We start from the raw sequence: 22,004 nt of genomic DNA, 5'->3' as shown, positions 1-22,004 counted from the left end.
TTGGGATCAGAATTGTGGTCTTCTGGTTTCCTTATTTTACAGACCTTAATAGCATCATTTCTCTTGACTTTAAAGTGAACCTCACAGCAAAGGCTGATCCCATTTTGTCTCATTCCTCCTCAACTTCACTGTGATTTAGTGATCAATCAATACACAGACAAGGGAGTTCATAGTATCTCTATAAATCTCATGACACATTGAATTGCATCCACATTTTATTCATCTTTATTCTTTCACTAGTAGCTAGTCTTTCTCTTTATTTGATTTTTGAAGTATTGATGTCAGACAACAGCCTTCCAGTGTGAAGACTCTACATAAGATAATGTGAGGCTACTACATAACAGTACTCCTGCTTCAGGTGAAGATTTGTTCTTGTCTATCCCTCTACATATGCAGGTTCAGGCCATTTTACTCTTCTGCATGAAACGCATGAAAAACATTGCCATCTGTAGAGCAGGATGGCCAGTTTCAAACACACAACCAAGTATCTGTTTAGTGAATCTATTTAAAAGTCTACACTCTAACAACAACCCAGGGATCTTATTGAGTTTTGGGTTCTTTTAGTAAACAAGGCTCCTAGAGACATGTGTACAGGTTCTGCTACTGAGACAAGAATCATTAAATATCTTCCAAGAACCTTTTAAGTGTGTAGGTTCGCTTACTGCAAACTGCTAAAACACGCCTTCTAATAGATTTTTGTAGATTGCACATTTTGGTGACTGGAGTTCCGGCTGGTTCACATTCAGACCCGTTACAGCTGTGACACAACCGCTGCACTGGGACTCAGTGGAGTGTATCTGTGGCCCTGCCCACGCGCGCTCCCCGTGCTCACAGTGTGTGTGTGCGTGCTTGTGTGTGTGTGTGTGTGTGTGTGTGTGTGTGTGTGACCCGCTAATTCTGTTTACCGCGGAGCAGCGGAGCGCACTAGCACCATGATGGATTACTGAAAGGACTCAAACAGAACCATGCTTACTGTGTATTTTAAAAAAGGGGAAACGTGTAGGAGTTTGTTTGTTTGTTTGTTTTTCTTCGGTACTCATCACACGTAAGCGAGAAGTTTTAATTAATGATTTTCTTCTTTTTAAAATAGAAACAAATTTTCTTGTTTTCTTGCTCTCCTGGAATATTTAACAATTCATTAGTTTTTTTTTTTTTTTTGCACTATTTCCATCAAGCCTTAACACCACATTTCATCCAGAAGTTTTTATACAGCTAAGCTGTTGCTTCATTACAGATTGCATCACTTCAGTATTATTGTTCATCCGTGTTGTGTTGTGTTGTATTGTGTGAGCTGGGGCAGTACCGGTGTTGGGACTGTAGTGTTTACCGCAGTTCTGTCAGTTGAAACCGTTTTCCGGTTGAAGGTGCGCTGAGCGCAGTTCTTGTGTTTTCGGTTTTGCTCTGTGGCCGCGCGCGCAGATGATTAGGTGAAGTTTGAAATATTCAAATGTAAACATTCAAACTGAGACTTCCTCTGCTGTGTCACTGCAGGGCTGGTGCACTCCGTCATCCAAGTCTCTCTGCGTCCCAGCATGGCTCTCACCGTGTCTCTGTGCCGCGTTTGGAGCCGCCGGTAAAGCGCACAGGAGCTGCTGGAACTGTAGGACTCTAAGCGTGTAGGGTTTGCACAGACTGATGTCGGGAGCTGGATATGCACACACATCAGCACCTGCTTGGAGGAAGAAGAGTTTGAAGAAGGTTGGAAAGGTGGTTCATCACATCAAATCCCTGAGGCTTTTCTGGGAGAGCAGAGCGGATCTGCGTGGATGAGTAAGTGATCAAATCACCATCAGTGAAACGCATAAGTAGGCTACTTCTCTCTCTCTCTCTCTCTCTCTCTCACTGTAAGTCTCACACTTACAGTCACCTAGTCACAGCAGCAAAGATGAGTCATTCTTTCAGACAGGAAAACATGCAGAGAGGTGGATAAAGGTAGCTGCTGGGGGTGTTGAGAGAGGAGAGAGAATGAAATAAGTGTTGTTGGTGCATATGTGTAATGGGATGAGATGAAGTAAGAGATCATGGGATACTTCAAAGTATTCTGGTTAACTTCCACATTACAAGGCTCATCATCAGTTACTGCTTCTCTGTGAGTCAGAATATGACCTTAGGTCTTTTAATCTACAAGGGCACCACAATGTGTGTGCGTGTGTGTGTGTGTGTGTGTGTGTGTGTATGTGTGAGAAAGAGAGAGAGTGAGAGAGAGAGAGACTTGTATTCATGTGTCACATTGTAAGCAGGCCTACACATTGTCTCAATAAAGAGATGATGTACTGGCTAGTTATTCAGTGTCTTAATGATAGGCCTAGCCTGGAGCGTGCATGCTCCTTTTCATGCCCTCATAAATTAATGTTTATTTTTATTCTCCACACCTACAGTGGAGAGAATAACAACACTGAGTCTTTTCCTGTAATGTCTAACAAGGTTGGAGACACTTGTAGTGGTGACTTGGTCCACTTCACCAATGAAAACTCCACTTGATCCACTCCTCCATGATCACTGCAAAACATGGATTTTTTTTTTATTTTTTTTTTTGGAAGATTTGGAAGTATGTTTGACTTACTGTCATGCTGAAAGCTCTGTCTATGGCCAAGTCTGCCCCCAAAACAGCCCCAAAGCACCACTGATCAACCACAGAATTTTAGTGGGTATCAGGTGCCTTTCAGATACAGCCCCCTATCATTGCCAAACAAAATGATCTAATCTGACCACAACGCATGATGCCAGTTGTAGTTAACAGTTGGTGAATTTCAGGGTGCATTTTTTGAGATGCTCTCAGGAAGGGTTTCTTTCTTGCACCACTCAGCTTGTTGTTATGAACATGGTGTTTAACAGTCGATTCATCTGAGACTGAACATCGACAACCACAAAAATAAATTAAACTGTGCAATTTTAAAGATCTTTAAGACCTTTGGGCTCTTTTTTCTCCTTCAGTGTGGGGGGAAAGTGTGTTCAATTCCACACATGTGAAACTTTATTATGGCTCTACCTGCTTATGTATTTCTTATAACTATTACGCAGATCAACAACCATCCGTCTCTTTTGTGTGAAAGTTCTGTGGGTTTTTTTTCCATTTTAATGAATGACAAAGGGATTTTAAAATGTGTGCAACTTCAAAGTTTTACCCAGGCCCTGACATTATCTCCACCCCAACCAGAACAGGATTCACTAGAGTCCATTCTGTAGCCCCACCCACAGCACGCTCCCCTAGGCTCACCTGTGTGCTCAAACTGCCAGTGCTGTTTACTGTGGAGCACACACACATGCACCATGACAGATAACTGCAGAGACTAATAGTGCCGGTAATTGCAAGATGATGAGCTGGAGATTCTAAGTATAGCTGTTCTCAGACTTGGAACTTCGTCATTTCTACGGAGAGAATACAGTACCTTAATGCCTTTCAATGATTTGAGACAGGAAGTTAAATGACACTATACTATTAATTAGGAAGTCATTACTATCAAATGACATGTTTGATAAACATGTACTGTTAAATCCTGCAATAACACTCCCAAATACCCTTAACTGCAGACTCTACTGCCATTGTTACAGTCATGTTTGTTTATAACGTAATGTTACACAATGGCAAGTGGGAGTTGAATAGAGGGAGGAAAATTTCAAGTTTCCAAATGGTAATTACAATGTGATATGAGTGCATTATAACACCAGAAACATGCATACTGAGTATTTTTTTGTGAAAAGCTGTACAGAATAGTAAGAAGTAAAACTAGAGTAAATATAGGTATTTCATTTGAATCACTGAGAGCGCTGACCCTGAACTCCTGTTGCTACCATAATATTGCTGTAGTAAATATGTAAATCAGTAAATATAAATGAGACTGTCTATGTAATGAGACTTATGTGAATAGCATATAACTACAACTCTTACATGGAGTTGCTAGTGCAGTTTGCTTTCTTTATAGGTAGTCTCAGTAAAACAGTCTGGAATTTGGAGAGGCATTATAAAGAGAACATTTTAATTAAAAATACATAAGCATGATATTCAGAGTGTAAGTATCACAACCCTGACCAAGATAAAGCGGTTACTTAAGATGAGTGAATGAATGAATGAATGCAACTAGGATGCAAATCACCCAGGACACAGGGTAATGGCAGGTGTAAACAGAGTCTAAATTAAGCTAAGCTAAGTTAATGGACTTGTCGTTAGTCGAAAAGAGTATTTGATGGCTAGGCAACCAAAAACAAAGTCTATCTTTGTGAATACTAAATTTAGTAGCTTGTTAGTTGTAATATGGTACACTATCTAGCAGCCAAAGATGCTTTGAAGTTTATTTATTTATTTATTTTAGACTTATTACCTGTCACAGCTCAGTGAGTCCCTGGCTGGTGAGATCTAGCTAGTTAATATAGCATGTATAAGTAACAAAAAAATAAAAGTAAAAAAAGGTCAGGTTTGCCTATGTGTTCCATGCAGTTGTGATTTGCAGGTAATAATGTGGCTAAAATTAATGCTTTAAATGGGTACTCAGTTTGTAACCTAAGATCGTAAAGGAGCTATACTGTGAAAACTGTATTCTTCCTGTGGATTTTAAATTATAAGGATGAAAATCCTAAAATGATAGAGGCACGTTTGCATACTGACTGTGAGTGGCCCATGGCTGCAATCAACATAGAGTGGAAGCAGGACACAGGCCACATCCCAAACTGCAAATCTTCATTCTTCATATTCAGTAACTGCTTTATCCTGGTCAGGGTCACGGTAGATCTAAAGCCAAACCCAGGAACCCTGGGCATGAGGTGGGAATGGGACCTGCCATGCTGCCCATCCTCAAATCTACTGTCCTAAATTGTACTTCACTATATGAAACAATAGCATACTCTTTTGACATAGTTTTTAGTACAGTTGTATGCTATTTGGGATGATAATACACACTACCTGCAGTAAGCTAAATCTTGCTAATGAACCCAACACTGACTCAACATGACAAGTGAAAAGAGTGCAAATGTGCCATTTCTAAAGCAACATGGAAAATAAATCACTTCCATTGTTCTTCAAAGACATAACTGTTCTTTACCAAACTCCATTTTCAGTGATCTCTCAACTGATTTCCTGGCGTCCTGTTACTCAGGATGCACAGCACACCACTGTCAGGTCAGCATTTAAAAACCCAGGTCAGTATGTTTGCAAGGAATTGAATTTTGTTCTTGTTTAGCACTCAGGTTTGGAACACAAACTGGCTATAAAACATTAATTTAAAAGATGACTTTGGCATGCACCATGCTTCTCCCATCACTTAGCTTGATATTATCTAGCTAATTTACCAGAATAAGCTACTTAATTTACAAGATGTAACCTTGCTGTCAGCTACTGTTGATAAACTGGGGGCCTGCTTATAAATATTTGTGACAGGGAGGTAGTCTCAGTAAAAATAGGCTGGGAGTTGGAGAGGTATATAAAGAGAACTTTGAAAAAAAAAACATAACATAAGCATGATATTCAGAGCACTCTGTGACAAACCAGGATCCCATTCAGGCTGTGTCCCTGACCAGGATAAAGCAGTTACTGAAGATATAGGAATGAATGAATGATATTCAGAGTCAAAATCAATTGACTTGTGTTTTAAAGGATATATATACAGTTTATACATCTGGGTATATGGTAATATACTTCTGGGGACAGTAATAGATTTTTAAAACTTTTTTTTTTCTTTTTTTAGCTTGCCACTGTTAATTCTCTCTGTGAGTTAAAGTGATGTGCTTGTTTAATTGTATCACATGTTGGTCAGAAGAGCTGCTGTATACTCCTGGCCTCCCCATTTTCTTACCTTACTGTGTGTGGGAGAGAATCTGTAATCTCACAGGATGTTGTGCCATAAGATGCTGCGTGCTAAATGTGTGTGTTAAGGTGCGTAGTTGTATACATGTGGTTCTTGCACTCGGCTGCAGCCAACCAGCACTCACCTGCATGCAGTCACACTATCTTTTATTTATCTCTGTGTGTGTGTGTGTGGGTGTGTGTGTGTGTGTGGTTTTCTTTGCATTTTCAGTTAGTGACTGTTTCTAAATTAAGCTTATTTATGAGTTCTTCACTTCATCACAGGTAAAGGAACAGCATTCTCTACCCACTCAAGATACTCTCAGTGCAAGAGCTTGATTAAAAAAAAACTTATTCAGTGGCATATGTGTAAGCGTGTATGGGCACAGTTTCTCCGTCTACAATATAAGTATTAAACTGTCTTCATTCAACTTTGTCGTGTAAATGTGTCTCCTTCCATGCGAGTTCAAAGTAAAACTGAAATGGTGGAAGATTATTAAAACCATGGGTGATTTTTTGTGTAAACAGTCAGACTTCAGAAATACAGCACATAGGAGCAGGCTCACCTGGGAAGCCTTGTTGTTAGAACAGAGGGACGACCTCGTCCTTAGTGACTGAGAGAGCGGTGAGATATAATGAAGCCAGAGGACAAGTGGAAAGAGGAAAGCTTGTACTCCACAGGGAGGAGTGTGTTTGTGTGAGAGATGCTCTGAAGATAAGCTAGAGAAGGTAAGAGGAAATGGGACCATTATTAAGTGTGCCATTTAATCGGTGAGTGTCCTTGGCAAATGATTTCCTTTTAAAGGAATATCACAGGGTTGGATTTTCGAAGCATTTGCATGAATATCTGTGCATGTGGGTGCACACTGATGTTAGTATTTAGGTAGTTGGATACATATCTGTATCATGTCTTGGTAAATAACAGGACACTGACCTTCTGCTTGTCATAGTAAGTGTTTCTAGTGTTTCTACCTGCTGATTAGATTTCAAGTATGTAGCACAGGCAGGATTCTATTCTATTCTATCCTAATATCTGCCTTATCACACATCCACATCTGTTCCTCTGACAAGCTACCACTGTCAGAGCAGATAACACTTGACCTTTTCCACCAACTACTTCCTTTTCATTACACACACACACACATAGCAATGCACAATTCATACATGAAACAGATGATGCAATAAATTGTTTTAAGCTATTTTTGCTTAGAGACAGACATTCTGATTTATAACAAAACACAGAAACACATGCTTATACTTACGCTGCATGTCTTACTTAGCAAGTGAAGATATCTTGAATAAAGGAAAAGTTTTCTTTCCTAATATGATATTATTATATATCAACAATAAGGCCATTATGTCTATTTCTAGATATATTTACTTATTTCAAACTTAAAATTGTCTTATTCTATTGGCAGATAATTTTGCTTCTTTCTAGAAATAAACACTTGAAATAAGGTAAATTTCAATTTCAAGCTTGATATAAGTAAAATATCTAGAAATTTGTTTCAAAAAGAATAAAAAAGAGAATTTGAATAATAAAGGTCTTAAAGATCCTATACTTACTTCTTCAGTAATCTCCAGACATCTTGCTGCTCTGATTATTTCATTAGTATTGTACTGTGTGGAGAAATTAAACATGGAGTTAATGTACACTGAGAAAGGCATGTAGAATATAAAAATGACATTAGATTACTTGGTTTGTTTTTTGTGTATGTGTGTGTGTGTGTGTGTGTGTGTGTGTGTGTGTGTGTTTGTGGCTGTGAATACTCTGTGAATTGTCCTTGTTGTTAATCTTTGATAACATCTGTGCTTCCTGTGATCAGGATCCTAGTGGAACTCGCACATATGTAGAGTAACAAAAGAGAAAGTACTTGCTCAACTTATGTGATCTGTTCCTCTATATTCATAAAAATTATTGATGGATGAATGGATATGCTATGACTTTGCAATAGTACTCTAAAATTGTAGTAGCTGCTATAGTAGTAGTAATTGTTTATATACTAACAGGAAAGTTCTTTGTAGGGTGTAATGTAAAGCCACTGTGTCTGTATCTGTGTCTGTTTAATGCTGCAAATATCTGTAACTGTATTTGGATTTGAACCAGGAGTGGGTGTGCCCTAAACCGTGGTCTATTTCAGTATTTCAGTATTACGCTTCCTAGTCATAACTGAATTTGTATCTGTTCAGTCAAAATAATTAACTAATATGTATTACATCCCTACAGAGGCATATGTGCTAAACTTTTTCACAGACCTTCTTTCGTTATATGAGGACAGTTCCAATACAGTAAAGTGTCCCTGTAACTCAGACCCCATCCCAGACACCCTGCTCAAACTGGCAAGATGCTATGGATTGTAATTCAAACCACCTGGTATGGCCTCTAGTGGACAACAATCATAATGACATGGTGTAAATGAACCAGAGCATTGTCAGTAGGCCATCTCTCACTCACACCTCAGACAGCAAAACTCTTGCATTTCCACTTGCATGTATTTCACGGAGAATCTTTAAATCTATCTGACTTCTCCCTCTTTGACCTATTCTCTCCTCAGGACATGACCCACTCCTGGCCTTCCCAGCAGCCCCCAGGTGGAGGGGGGACAGAACGATTCCTGTATTCAGATTCAAAAGTGAGTATAAGGGATATGATAGTGCTCACACTAACCCAGCCCCAGAAGATCCACACCTTACCTGACAGCAAGGTGTTTGTGTAACTACCTGCTGAGTGAATTGTATGTTTTATCTGCTTGCTGCAGGAGGGAAAACGCCACAGCACTCATCACAAACAAGGTAAAGCTGCATGTAGCTACAACTGTTCTCTGATGTCTGCTTTTGGTTCCTTAAACAGTATGTGTGTATTAATGTAGATGTGAGCAAGCTTTTAATGTTTTTTGTTATGTACTTGCATGTTCAAATGTTTCACATGTTGATTAACACAGTTTTCTAAGACTCATTTTCTCATACAGTCATTTGTTTATTTTCTCAGTAAGGAGTGATGCCCCTATAAGGATGCCACGTGTGGCCCCTCACAAATCGTAAGTGGGACACATGACACCCGATCTGGCGGCAGACTGTGAGCTTTATTATACAGTTCACACACACACACACACACACACACACACAAACACAAGTATATCTTACTATCCTTAGGACCTTGTAGCAGCTAGTTAATGCTCTGCCTCCTAAACCTAGGCCTAATCTAACCTCAGTAACCTTTTCACACTTCGGGGGCTGCTGCTTTGGTCCCCATCAAGATATTAAAAACATGCCCCTGCCCACTCTCACTTTTATGGGATTAACTGCTCACATCTGTGTGGATTGCCAGAAGACTGCCAGTTGTATTCTTACTAGATTGAAATGTGTAAAGCCATAATACACACAAAATACAGCCAACAGTTTAACTGAACAGATTCAAATTTAAGAGAAAATAAAGAAGTGTTAAACTGAGTATTCCCTTTTGTAAAAAAAAATTTGCTCACTTTAAATACACTTTAAGTCAAAGGAATGTGTGTGTTAGTAATTGGTATTTTTCAAAATGATTAATTTTACCAATTGTACCAATTTTCAAATCAAGTCAGAACTTTCAACTTTTTACACGAGCTTGTGTGTTTTAGACATACATAGAGATGGAATAAAGCAGTGAGTGAGTATGAGAAAGAAAAATAGACAGAGTGAAAGGGGAAGACAGCAAGAATTTTACAGCTTGAGACTAACTGCTGTTTTGAGGGGAGTTCATATGGAAGGTTAAGGTTCATATGGAACTCTGGCTCTATCCTCCCCCAACTCCATACACACATCATTAAGTGCATACACCCCATGGAGTTAGATTAACACAAGAGATTAACACAAGCAGAGAGAGCCCTGTCACATTCAGCAACAAAACCACAATGCAAATTAAAGTCTGAGGGGTGTGTTTATGAGTGTGGTTTGGCACTCATCATCCACACTCTCAGGTCATAACTGCTCTTTACACTATGCTGGCTCACACGCACACACTGATACCGATGCTTGGCTAACAGCTTGTTATTTTGCCTTTTCAGCATGCTTGCTGATGACCTGAAGCTCAGTAGTGATGAGGATGACAGTGACAAGGTATGGTTGCTTTTCAGAAGCCTCTAGAACAGTTTAGTATTAGAGGTGTGTTTGTGTGTTCTTGGGCCATTTTCCACTGCAAAAAATACCAGAACCATCAGCACCTGGAACTGTTCTTGTCCCATTGGCCATTTGTCCAGTACCGGGGTTTAATTGTATAGTTATTGATGCTGTTAGTAACAGGAACTGTTGGTACTCTGGAGTGGGGATTGCGTCACTGTTCGTTACTGACTGGTTGTGCACACAGTGTGCAACACCAAATTCAAATTTTATTGGTCACACACAAAACCAGACACAGTACAACGTGCAGTGAAATGCTTTTTTTTTTGACTGTCCATGACATAAAATAGAATTTACATAAACCAGAATTTACTTGTATACAGGTAGAAAAGGAAAAGGTATTTGGAATGACAGTATGATTATATTTGGAATAAAGTGCAGATATGTGCAGTTGTTTGTGCAATGTAATGTGATGCTATGCAACATCAGGCTGAGGTAGTTGTAGTGAACTGAAATTGCCAACATATATAATAAATATTTATAAATATGGGGTAATAATGGTATATTAACAGGTATTTAGGTGGTGTGGGTGTTATGCAAACAAGTCCAAGCTCTAGTCTTAGGTGTTGTCCTGGTTGAGGGCCCGAATGGCCTCATTCTTTCTGAATTGGCCTTCAGGGAATGGAAGCACTTCCCTGACCGCAACATAGAGAAGAAGCACTGCCCTGACCGCAACATAGAGAAGAGTCCATTGTTCAGATGGCTGAGGTCCTTCACTATCTTCCTGGGCTTGGTTCAGCACCGCTTGTTGTAGATATACTGCAGGTCAGGGAGCTCAGTGCGGATTTTGCACTCAGCTGATCGCACCACCCTCTGAACAGCCCACTTATCCTGCTTGGTGCTGTTCCCAAACCAGGCTGAGATGCTTGTCGTCAGAATGCTCTCGATGGTGCAGATGTAAAATTTCCTTAGCAACTTAGAGGGCAGTTTAAAGTCCCTTAAATGTCTAAAGTGGTAAAGACGCTGACGGGCCTTCTTCCCCAAACGTGTTAATGTGACAGGACCATGACAGGTCCTGCTTGATGTGAACACCAGGGTCCTGGAAACGTTGGAGCAGTCGTGACGGCAGCCGACCTCACCGGCACCATACACATAGGCAAACACAGAGTCACTAGTTTTAGAAAAATATTTCAGAAGACCAATTATTTTTTGTTGCTTGAAAATGGTAGAAATGGAGACCCTGGAGTGATGACTTTTGACCATAGCCATTATAAATGGTCAATCAGACAAAAAAATATCCAAGTACTTCCAAGTTACATTTGCTCCTGTTTAGGCCAGTTTTTGTTTTTGAATGTGCAGGAAAACACCCTTGCACTGATGAGTGTCTGGCCAGGTAAAGTGGCATCCATGCTCGGACACCCTTTCTCTTTTTTTGTGCATGATTATTTGTGAGTGCTTGTCAGTTGTTGTGCTTCCAAATATTATCTGATGAGAGGGTAAAATTGAGAGTGAGTGTGTCTGTTTCCACTCAGCATGCACAGGGTCAATAACAGTTCATTTGCAGCAATTCTGTGGACTGTCTGTGAGACACAAACAGTGTCCTTTGTGTGGACATGCATATGATCTGACTCAAATTTGCTTTGACACACATATGTTTAACTCTTTGCCTTGACCTAGTTTCTGGGGAGTGGCTATATGACTTCCTCTATTTTTTTTTTATTTAAGACTGCTTTCAGTCTGTAACAACGTGGATAATTATTTTTAAAGCAGAGCTATTAACTCCAGTTGTTCTGGGGTGTGGAGTACCTAGTCAGTGTGTGTGTGTGTGTGTGTGTGTGGGAGGGGGGAGGGCATTTTATGATAATTAGACAAGTTTAATAGTTGTGAGTGTATGTGCCTTTAAGCAATGGACTCTTGGCATATGAGTCACAGCAACTTGACTCATCGTCGTATTATGCTCCAAGTTATGACCTTTCTATTAGTTGACCATTAGTTGATCTTAATGTGCTGCTGTGATCAGTGTTCTGTTGGCTCAGTGCTTGTGAATATCTGAATTAATATATTTAAAACTTTCCAATTTTTTTTTTAAAGGGACCTCACCAAATTGCTTCATGGTCTGAACATCACAAGTAAGTGTTCATTTTTGTGTTTTTAATTCATATGACGTTAATTCATCCATTATGAATTCAAATATGAAGTCTTTAGGAATGTATTGTAGTTTCAGTCCAATCCAACATAATGAATCATTCAATCTGAATGTGCGTACTGCAGGTTGCATAGTTTTCGAAAACCCAGCATGTTTGTTTATGTACGTCATGTTCACGTGTACATTTTCACGAACTTTATATGCATGATGATTCATTACTCATGCCTGTGTATATGTGTATGTGGGTGTTGAATGACAGCCTGTCAGGGCAGCACACACACACACATGGCAGGAGGGCAAGACATTCCAGCTCGGGCTCCTCAGGATCTGATTCCTCCAGTGAGTCTGGGAGCAGTAGCCAGCGGTCACGCAGCCCAAGCCCAGAAGCACAGACTCAACCTGAGATCCCCAGCCAGCCACCGCCTCTTACCTTCAGCAGAGAGGTACTTTTACACTTTTGTTTCTCATTCCTTTGTCTTCCCTGATTGTTCTATGAACTGACCAGCAAAAGTTATTTTTGCATTGGAGGTATAGATGGTGGAGAGTGGAGGAGGAAGCACTTGGAGGAGTGAGTGGGGTATGAGGAATGTGAGTAAGGGGGGTGAGGGGCTGCAGGCCACTGAAAATTTAGAGTTTCAGTGTCATGTCAACATGTGGAGTCTCCCTGGACTAAATAGGTACAGGATACAGTAAAAATCCCTATTGTTTTGGATACATTAACTGTCCTGAAGGATATCAGACTGGAGAGTACAAAAAGTGATTAAAGTGATCAAAATTTATATCACATGAGTAAAGTCTGTATGCAGTTGCCACTTAAAGTCGAAGTGTATGGTTGTACTGTTCAGTTCATTATTTTGGAGGAGGGAGAGTTAATTGTCAGAGGGGGGTGGGGAAGATAGAAGGGTCTGCTACCCTGCACGCTCCGGGAACAGAGACCTGCTCCACTGTATGAATGAAAGTGCCTGTGTGACACAGCTTCCTTTACATGCTGAACATGCTGTATACGGGAGCCCATGGAGCAGAGAGAAGGGGACGCCATATGTTTTTCATCTATGTGCAGCCATAGAGTGTCTCTGAGGAGGAAAGCTTGGAAACAACGTGCCGTTCCAGGTAGAGAGTGGTTGGAGAGGACGGGTGGGGGAGAGTGAGAGAGGGCACAAGAGATGCAGTGTCTTCTCTGGAAAAAGAGTGAGGGATGAGGAAGGGGGGGGGTTGTTTGAGTAGAGCAGTGGACGTTTAAATTAGCACAGGTCAGCCACCAGAGGAAAGCAGGGAAAGTAGACTGCCCTCATTCCTATGTATGCCTGCAAGTGAGTATTGTCCCATTATATTGATTTAGCTTAATTACTACTTTATTGTTCACAAAGTTTTAAAAAAACATTTAGGATATAATCTTTATTTGCTGTTATAAAACAGAGCTTTGTTTTACTGTGTATGGAAAAAATTAACTTAAGGTTTAGAAGCTTGCATTTTGGAGTCTTTTGTAAAGAGTGCTGGTTCAAATGTCTTGTTTTTATATGCTATTTAAAGGGTGATGAAGGATTAGATGAATGATGTTTCTGTCACATTCCCCAGATACTCACGCTCTCCTTCTATCTCTTTCCCTTCATGCGAGGTATCAGCTGTTTGCGCAGATCCATTTCAATTAAGTTTAATGTTTCTAATTCTCTTTTAATCTCTCTCTCAGGCCACAGAGTCCATGCTCTTGTGTCAATAGTCTCATTTTAGTCCATTCCTCTCACTCATATTGTGCCATCTAATTTGCCCCCATTTAACAAACGGAATTTAAATGCATATTGGCATGTCCAATTGAATTGTGTTATGTTTTTATGAAAAGTTTCATGCAACATAAGTCAGTCATGACATTATTAAAATATTATAAGGACATTTTAGCATTATTTCACCATCATCTCATTATCATCTCAATATAACAAATTACATTTTAAGATTTCCATAGATTGCAAAATGACTTCCAGTATGAGTCTTTACAGTATGATTAGAAACATGCAATGTCATTTTAACATATGCTTTTATTTTCAAACTAGATTTAATACTCTCTTTCAAATCGAATCTTTCTCTTGTTCTGTGTCCATCAGGATCCATCCTTGACACACTGGCAGCTAGACAAGTGGCTTGAGAAAGTTCATAAAACCCGACAGTCAGATCACAACTCAGGAGGAGGTCACAGCTCTGGTCCAGGCTTTGATTCTGATAGAGTACCATCTCCAGGAAGATACTGGGAGAGAGATTCTGGCCTTGGGACAAGAGAGAGCTATAGCCCAAGCCAGAGCCCTGTCCCCAGCCCTAGGTTTGACTACAGCCCCAGGCATAGTCACCAATCTAGCCCGGGATATAGCCCTTGGCCAAGCCCAGGAATTAGCCCTGCGCCAAGCCCAGTGCCCAGTGTTTGCCCAAGCCCAGGTGCTAGCCTAAGAATAAGTCGAAGTCCCAGTCCTTTACCCCTTCACCCACCCAGAAGCCCTAGCCCTAGCCTCACCTCTGCTCCTGCCTCTCCAAGAATCGCTTCTTATACTCAGGTTCACCAGGAAAGCTCCAGGCGTACTACACAGGCTACATTTACCTCCAGTCCTGTGCGTCAACCTAAGGTTAGACCATGGTTGCCACCAGACCATAACACTCAACGTATTAATGACTCTAGACAGAAAGATTCTAGACAGCCTGCCCTCCCACAGCATCATTCCAAACACAACTCAGCGCACAAAGAGACTCCACACAAGCCAAAATCCCAAAGCAGTGAATCTAGATCAAAATCCAGGTCTAGTCCTGCTCCACATCAGTCTCAGTCTAGCTCCAGGTCCAACCTCAGCCCTAAAACAAAGACCAGGCACTCGTCTTCCACTGATCGTAGCACTGAGCATAGCAACAGACCAAGTGATCATAAGAGCAAATTGAGCCAGAGTTTAAATTCCAAACCAAAGCCCAGCCCCACACCCAAACTTAAGGCTGCAACTGAGACAAACAGTCACTCAGTCCACAGTTCCAGCTCTAGGCCACCACCTCGGCCTGCCCCAGAGATTTCAGCTAGGTCCCTCTCAAAACCTAGCTCGAGACTCAGTCCCAGCACAAAACCAAAAACAAAATCCAGGGAGGAAGCTGTGCCCTGCACTAGGACTTCTCAGAAGGACCAAAAGCCAAGGGACAGAGAGCCAGATTTGCATAGCCGGGGTAAGGCCCAGGGAAGAGCCCCGGTCCAAACTACAGAAGCTCAAAGACACAGGAGACTGGCGGAGGAGCAGCTAATAAGGCAACGCTGGCTCCGGAGTTCTGAGGAAGAGGAGGAGGAAGAGGAGAGGAGAAAAGAGCAAGGAGAAAGAGAAAAGAAGAGGAGGAGGAGGAAGGAGCATAATGCTGAATGGCAGGCGGTACAGCCCAAGCAGAGACCCCACACCAACAGTCAGCATCAGCCCCGAACTGAATGCAGTGCACCTGAGCGGGAAGACCAGAAGAGGAAGAAGAGGAGGAGGAGCAGTGAAGAGAACTCCTCCAACCCTGGAGTTATAGACTCTAACCCTTCTCCTCCACTATCCCCACCCTCTCCTACTCCCGTTGTCCACCCCACACGCCAACCTTTTGCCTCTTCTTCCTCTTCTTCCTCTTCTTTTTCCTCCTCGTCTTCCTCAGAATCAGACTCTGAGCCCTGTCGGCCCCCAAACGTTGCTAAAGTTCCTGCAGACTCTACATCTAGCCAGAGACTTGCACCAAAACAGAAGCATCAGCAGCAATGCAGACCCTCTGAGTTAAGATCAAATGACGCTTCTCCAGATGAAGGGCAACAGCATCCAGGCAAGCACAAACTCTACACACTGGTGCCATTTGGCCGTACTGAGAAGTCCACCACTGTCTCTCATCGAGGACTAAGGAATCTGGTAGTCAAGATAGACCTCTCACTTCTGGCCAGAGTCCCTAACACAAGTGAGGTCCCAAACAAAGGGTCTTCATCTTCATCATCTGCTTCATCATCAGCTAAAGCTAAAGAAAAGACTCCCATGAAACATCAGTACCACCAAGACCAAGAAACTGGAGATGCCAAAAGCAAACGGAAGGTTAGAATAAAAGTAGATTAGAAGATCAGAATAATGCAAAGAAATGTAAAGCTATTACTGTCTCCCTGATGTGTGTTTCTGTGTTCATCTAGGCTGAGAATGGAGAAGCTCAAAGGGAAAGTAAGAGGAGCCATGTTCACACTGAAAAGCTCCCAGCTCCCACACACTCAGCTGACACTGAAAAGCAGGAGGCTCATTCCAACAACAGGCATAATGAGTATGTTTGAACCCAAACACAAATTTTATATATATCATGCATTGACATGAATATCATACAATATCATATTGTATAAAAATTTCCATACTATTTTGTATCTGATTATAAAGTAAACTATCAACATGATTCAGTGAATGGTTTATTTAGGTTTATTTAGGTCATGATTCAGTGAATGGTTTATTCCCTTTGTGTCCATTTACTTGACCACTTACTTGTGTCAAATCCATTGGAAGAAAACCTAAAAGAAGCTATGCCAATACAAACAATACTGAACCAGATTTGCATTTACTGTACATAGCAAGTCACAGTTCAGCAGTTAACAAAAAAGTCTTCGGTTCTCACTTTCTAGGTTAAAAATAAACCTTCATGCTAATTAGGTCTTAGGTCAACTGCTAGCCTACTGTGTTTTAAGCTGATCCAGACCTGAAGTCTTCCTTTTTTAATAAACAGCCATCACGCGGATTATATTTACACCAAGAGGCCACTGTCCCCACTCTCTCCTCCAACTGCTTCAAAGACGCAGCATTCAGACCAGCAACACACAAACCCACCAAGAGACAGAGACTCCACCGTGAAAAAAACACAGGTACACAAGGCAATTTGGCTAACATCCTTGACTAATGTCCACTTGGTGCTTTAGTGGTGTGTCCTATCTGTTAAAGTATTTTACTAATTAAATTATATGTGTGGGGTCAACAATTTCTAGGCAGAGAACGTTTTGTTACATTTGATGAAATTTTCCTATTCTGTCAGCTTTCATAAGGTAATGGTCTCGTTCCTATGGTATCCCAGGCTCTGTAACTGAAAGAAAAAAAATAATAATACCACCTTTTTGTTGCCAGGAAGCTCTCCTTTATTTCAGAGCATTTAGACATTCTAGGCGACATATGTTTATGTGCTTTGGGGTGTGGGTATGGAGTGGACCATGAAGTGATCAGACAGATAGCTTCAGCTAGTATCTCAATATCCTGTTGTAGATACAAAAAGCTCGGCCCAAGATTGAAGCGGAGTGTGCTGGAGTGTCAGGAAACACACAGCCCCCTTCTGGAACCTGGTCTGCAAAGGAGCCATCCTACAGAGGAACTGTGCCTTACACGGATGTGTGAGTTATCAATATTATATATATTAGCTTTTTTCCATATCCATATAAATGTCAGTAGTAATATCCACTAAATACCCATCCCCAGAGATCAAAAAGCAATATTCTCCCTTTTTCACTTTAGCTCACACCATGCAGAGTACTACATGCATGAGGCCAAAAGATTGAAGCATCGAGCTGATGCTATGGTATGTTTGCAATACAGATTCTGTGACCACTATATCACATTAGTATAAGCATTGTAGTTTAAGGAAAATATATGGCTATTAAAGATGTTTCACAGTATATTTAAACATTAGACCATCATTTAATTCAGTTGTCCTAAATTTTTATTCCCATTGCTGTCAGGTGGATAAACTAGGGAAAGCTGTGAATTATGTGGATGCTGCCTTGTCCTTCATGGAGTGTGGCAAGGCCATGGAGGAAGGCCCTCTGGAAGCTAAGTCTCCTTATACAATGTATGCAGAAACTGTGGAACTCATAAGGTAATTAAGTGGTGTTTCTCTCTCTCATCTCCCACTTTTTCTGTTTTTTCACCTTAGTTTCTCTAAAACACTCACACACACACACACACAGCCATTGGTCTGTTGTTGATACACGAATATGTTATGTTTATGGTAGATATGCCATGAGGCTAAAGAGTCACACAGGCCCTGGAGCCAGGCAGGAGGACAAGCAGCTGGCTGTACTTTGGTAAATATGACTCTGTAACCATCTAGATCTAACTATCTGTGCCATGACTAGAAACAGCACCAGCTATCCAGAGTGATTGTTTCCACATGCTGTCCTCTGAAGTGCTTCACATCATTTCCAGCCATTTAGTATCTAAATGCCTTAGTAGTTTGATCTAGTTTGGCTGAATCCCTACTTACATTAAGGAGGAGGGAGAAAGCCTAAAATCCTTGTCAAATGATGAAATACTCAGGAAATGTTTCATCATGTAGCCATCTCAATGTCTAAAAAACACTTTTATGTGTCTGGATTTTAGTTTCCGTTGTCTTGCTCTCCTGTATTGGCAAATGTTCCGGCTGAAAAAAGACCATGCCCTGAAATACTCCAAAGCCCTGACGGACTACTTCAAGGTAGGCTCTAGCACATGGAATCATTCCTGAAATGTAATGCATAATTATTGAAGTTGCTAAGAGAAAACCTCATTTAATTTTGTCATTCATATTATATTGATTATCACCTTAAATTAAATTCTCCTTACTACCTTAAATTCTATCTACACTGACTTTCTTGTATCTGGTCTTACAGACTTTACCAAAAGTGCCTCACACACCACCTCCCTGGAACGATACCACAAAGTATGGCTTTACTCATCCTGGATATTAAATATAGACAAGGATTTGAGTCAGAAATCAAACTGATACTAAGGGCACTTTGTGTTTATGTGCTTGTATGTATGTGCTTGGGTGTGTGTTTCTCTAGGGGAAATGGGCCTCCAACTTGCATATCCCCTGTTGGTTTAACTGGGTCCCAACTTGGCAGCTCTTACACCTACCCTTTCATCAACATTCCCCATCGTATCCACCAGATGGCAGCAAATCACCTCAATATCACCAACTGTGTGCTTTACAGTTATGAGTACTGGGAGGTAGCTGACACCTTGGCCAAGGAAAACAAAGGTGAGTTAAACATAACTGAGAGTACAGCACCCTCTAAAGGCAAGACATTTTTACTGATTACATGATTTTTTAAATTATTATGTGAAAGAGCATTTAATAAGTTTTGTTTCTTTTTTAAGAAATTGTCACACCTACCATTCAAAGATCTAACACTGTACTGCTAACTGTCAGTTTTGGCAACACACAAACCTTGTTATATTAAATCTAGGAAGCAGCCAGTATGTTGACTGTTAGTGTAAATCTTTTCTCGCTGCAAAATGATGACAGTGTTTCTGGTGGAATTTACATTTACCTTGCTGAGTGCTGAGCTGTGTATGGGGTTTTGGATATTTTGTATTTTGGCAGAGCAATATGCACTGAATTTGTAGAAACCAGGTATAGTTTAGATCAAGAGTAGTATATAAAATTTTTAAAACTTATAATATATAAAAACATTATAGAAAAACTAGTTCTGGGACCATTGGTGATTTTACAAATACAGTTAACTAAACTATTATAAAGAAATAAATTTATTAAGTATTTATTAATAGACATAAATTACTTAATATAAACAACTAACATACATTGAGTTGCCAGTTTATAGGTACACCTACATTCACTGGCATTAGAGTAAACTGGCATTTCAGAGTAAATATTTATAGTAATATTAATAATATGTATTATTTATTATGCAGCAACAGCTACAAACATTCTTGTTCCTGTACCTAATTCATACACACATAAATACTAATTTGTACATTTTTTCTGTCTGTCTGTCTGTCTGTCTGTCTCTTTCTCTATATCTAGAGTTTTTTAACTACCTGAACACACTGACTGGACCCGTGACCCTACACAGCAGCATGGCTCATATAGTCCAGTACACAAGACAGGGGCTACAGTGGATACGGATCAGTGCCAATTTGTCCTAGCTTTCAGACTCAGCCACCACACTGATGGCTCTCCTGTATTAAACACTGTAACCTGAACCCACGTTCAGCTTAATAAACAATAATAATAAACCTGCCGGTCTGAAAGACAGCAAAAGACAGTTCATATACCTTTAACCCATTTTAAGAATCCATTTCTCTATTTTGACAAAAATCCACATTTACAGTATAACAGGACCTCTTGTGGAGAAGTTAAATGAAATGCTGGTCTTGCTAACTTTTTCTTCCCACAGTTAAGAGGCATTGGGGAAGCCATATGTCTAGAAAGATAACAGCCCACAATTAAAGGACACCGATTTGAATTTTTTTTTTTTTTTTTTTTTTTTGTTGAAGTAAGTGTCCAATAAGAAAGTATGAATATCTTTAGCAATGTCATACAGTTGTACTTCAGTACAAAGAGCGTTACTTTGCCAAATGTGCCACATTTTTATAAAATGTGGCGAAGAAACCATTCTTCATTTGTAATACTATGTGGAATGATGTAGCTTAAACTAGTGAAGTGTTTTATTTCAGTAGCTCTTGGCATTTGCCTGCATATATATGTAAACAGGACACTTTTTTAAGTTATCATATTTTTGTATTTTATATGAGTTCATTCTGATGTTCTTAAAGCACTGTGAATGTTGTCAACATTTTTCTAAAAATGACTTTTATAAAGGTTTTTGTGCAGTAGTGTCTGTTTTTTGCAGTAGTGTCCCATTTTACAATGCAAGGTGCTGCATAATGGTCAGGATATTGTCATAAAAATCTAAAACCTAAGCAAAATGTTATATATTTATATCCAAGCCTGCTATCTGAATAGTCTGAGGAAAAAATGTAAGTAAACAGAGTTAATTGCAGATGCAATTGCACTGTACCGTATGATATATATCAGTTTGTAATTGTAAGATTAAATTGGAATTACTGCCAGTACAATATTTCCTGTAGAAAAACAGAGCCAAATTCCTTAACCTAATTCGTGATCAGCTGACCACAACTATGCAGAACTAATGGTGCTAAATAAGAAGTAATAGCTCAACATTTTATTTTGACTTGTACTCTATAATAATGGAGAAGTGAAGACACTTAGAACATGCTGTATGGGCTTCATTCACTACTTCACATATGAAATTCCAAACCACGAGATGAAATACAATCACATAACTACCCAGATGACACAGAAATCATATTGCACATATTGCAATAAGCTCATGAATATATATCTGAGACTTGCCAGAAAATGAATCAACACCTTCTGACCACTCAGAACTGAGAATTCACCAGCGCTGCTTTTTCTTTTGTACATGCAAGTTTTTATTTTTTTAGTTGAGGCCCCTTGAGGACCCTCTCGACTAGTTATGAGAATTCCAGCTCTTTTCTGGGAGTCAGATAATTCCAAGTGTATCGTCTGCGTCCTGAAGGATTATAAACCACGCCCCTTAAAGGTACGCCCACTATTACAAATTACGCCCACAAAAATATGTAAAATACAGGGTTAAGGTTAGAGTTAGGAGGAGTGGGCGTGGAAATGTTGTGTAGTGGGCGTGGGAATGTTGTGAAGTGTGATTTGCTAGTGGGCGTTCCTTGTAGTGGGCGTGGTTTGTAGACTTGCAGGACGCAGACAGACCCTTCTGGATAATTTGGCTCAGCCTTACTCTATGTTATCTTACTCTACCTTCTAGTTAACCATTACTAACCTTACTTTTTATTATTATTATTGTATTTTACACTCTCAAATAAAATGCTAAAAAATCAGCAAAGCACTTCAAATGTGCATTGGCAAATAGTAAGCATCCCTTCAGTATAATATTATTGTGCCTGTTGTGCTTCATTTCTGCTATCTGCTGTGACTGATCGCCTCCTCTGTGTACAGCACATCTTATCATGATGCCTCATACTCACAGCTGAGTCAAATCCGACTCAGTACAGATGCTGAAAATAGATTTCCACGCGTTCATGGGTGCATCACTACCCTCCACTTAGGGAAAGACAGATGGACTAGTCTCTAACCCTGGTGATGACTGAGATGAAACTTCGTCTGTGTTTGTGGATCTCACTGGTGTGCTCGGTTTTA

The 22,004-nt window shown here is 40.2% G+C and overlaps 1 protein-coding gene across 1 annotated transcript; it reads left to right on the top strand.

Annotated features, from left to right (window-relative positions):
* The first annotated feature begins 905 nt into the window (after positions 1-905).
* aff3 (AF4/FMR2 family, member 3) lies at positions 906-21,656 on the top strand. Its single transcript, XM_026946489.3, has 19 exons — positions 906-1,045; positions 1,492-1,770; positions 8,332-8,409; positions 8,536-8,569; positions 8,766-8,814; positions 9,820-9,871; positions 11,963-12,000; positions 12,277-12,460; positions 14,114-16,081; positions 16,174-16,298; positions 16,749-16,884; positions 17,276-17,400; positions 17,522-17,585; positions 17,746-17,882; positions 18,019-18,090; positions 18,386-18,479; positions 18,655-18,704; positions 18,829-19,025; positions 19,812-21,656. Exons 3-19 carry the CDS (start codon positions 8,335-8,337, stop codon positions 19,931-19,933), a joined length of 3,522 nt encoding a protein of 1,173 aa, XP_026802290.3. The 5' UTR covers positions 906-1,045; positions 1,492-1,770; positions 8,332-8,334; the 3' UTR covers positions 19,934-21,656.
* Positions 21,657-22,004: the final 348 nt, after the last annotated feature.

The sequence above is a fragment of the Pangasianodon hypophthalmus genome, chromosome 5 (assembly GCF_027358585.1).
Source record: "Pangasianodon hypophthalmus isolate fPanHyp1 chromosome 5, fPanHyp1.pri, whole genome shotgun sequence".
Classification (NCBI taxonomy): domain Eukaryota; kingdom Metazoa; phylum Chordata; class Actinopteri; order Siluriformes; family Pangasiidae; genus Pangasianodon; species Pangasianodon hypophthalmus.
Note: the sequence above shows the minus strand (reverse complement) of the source record. Positions and strands in the feature narration are given on the sequence as shown.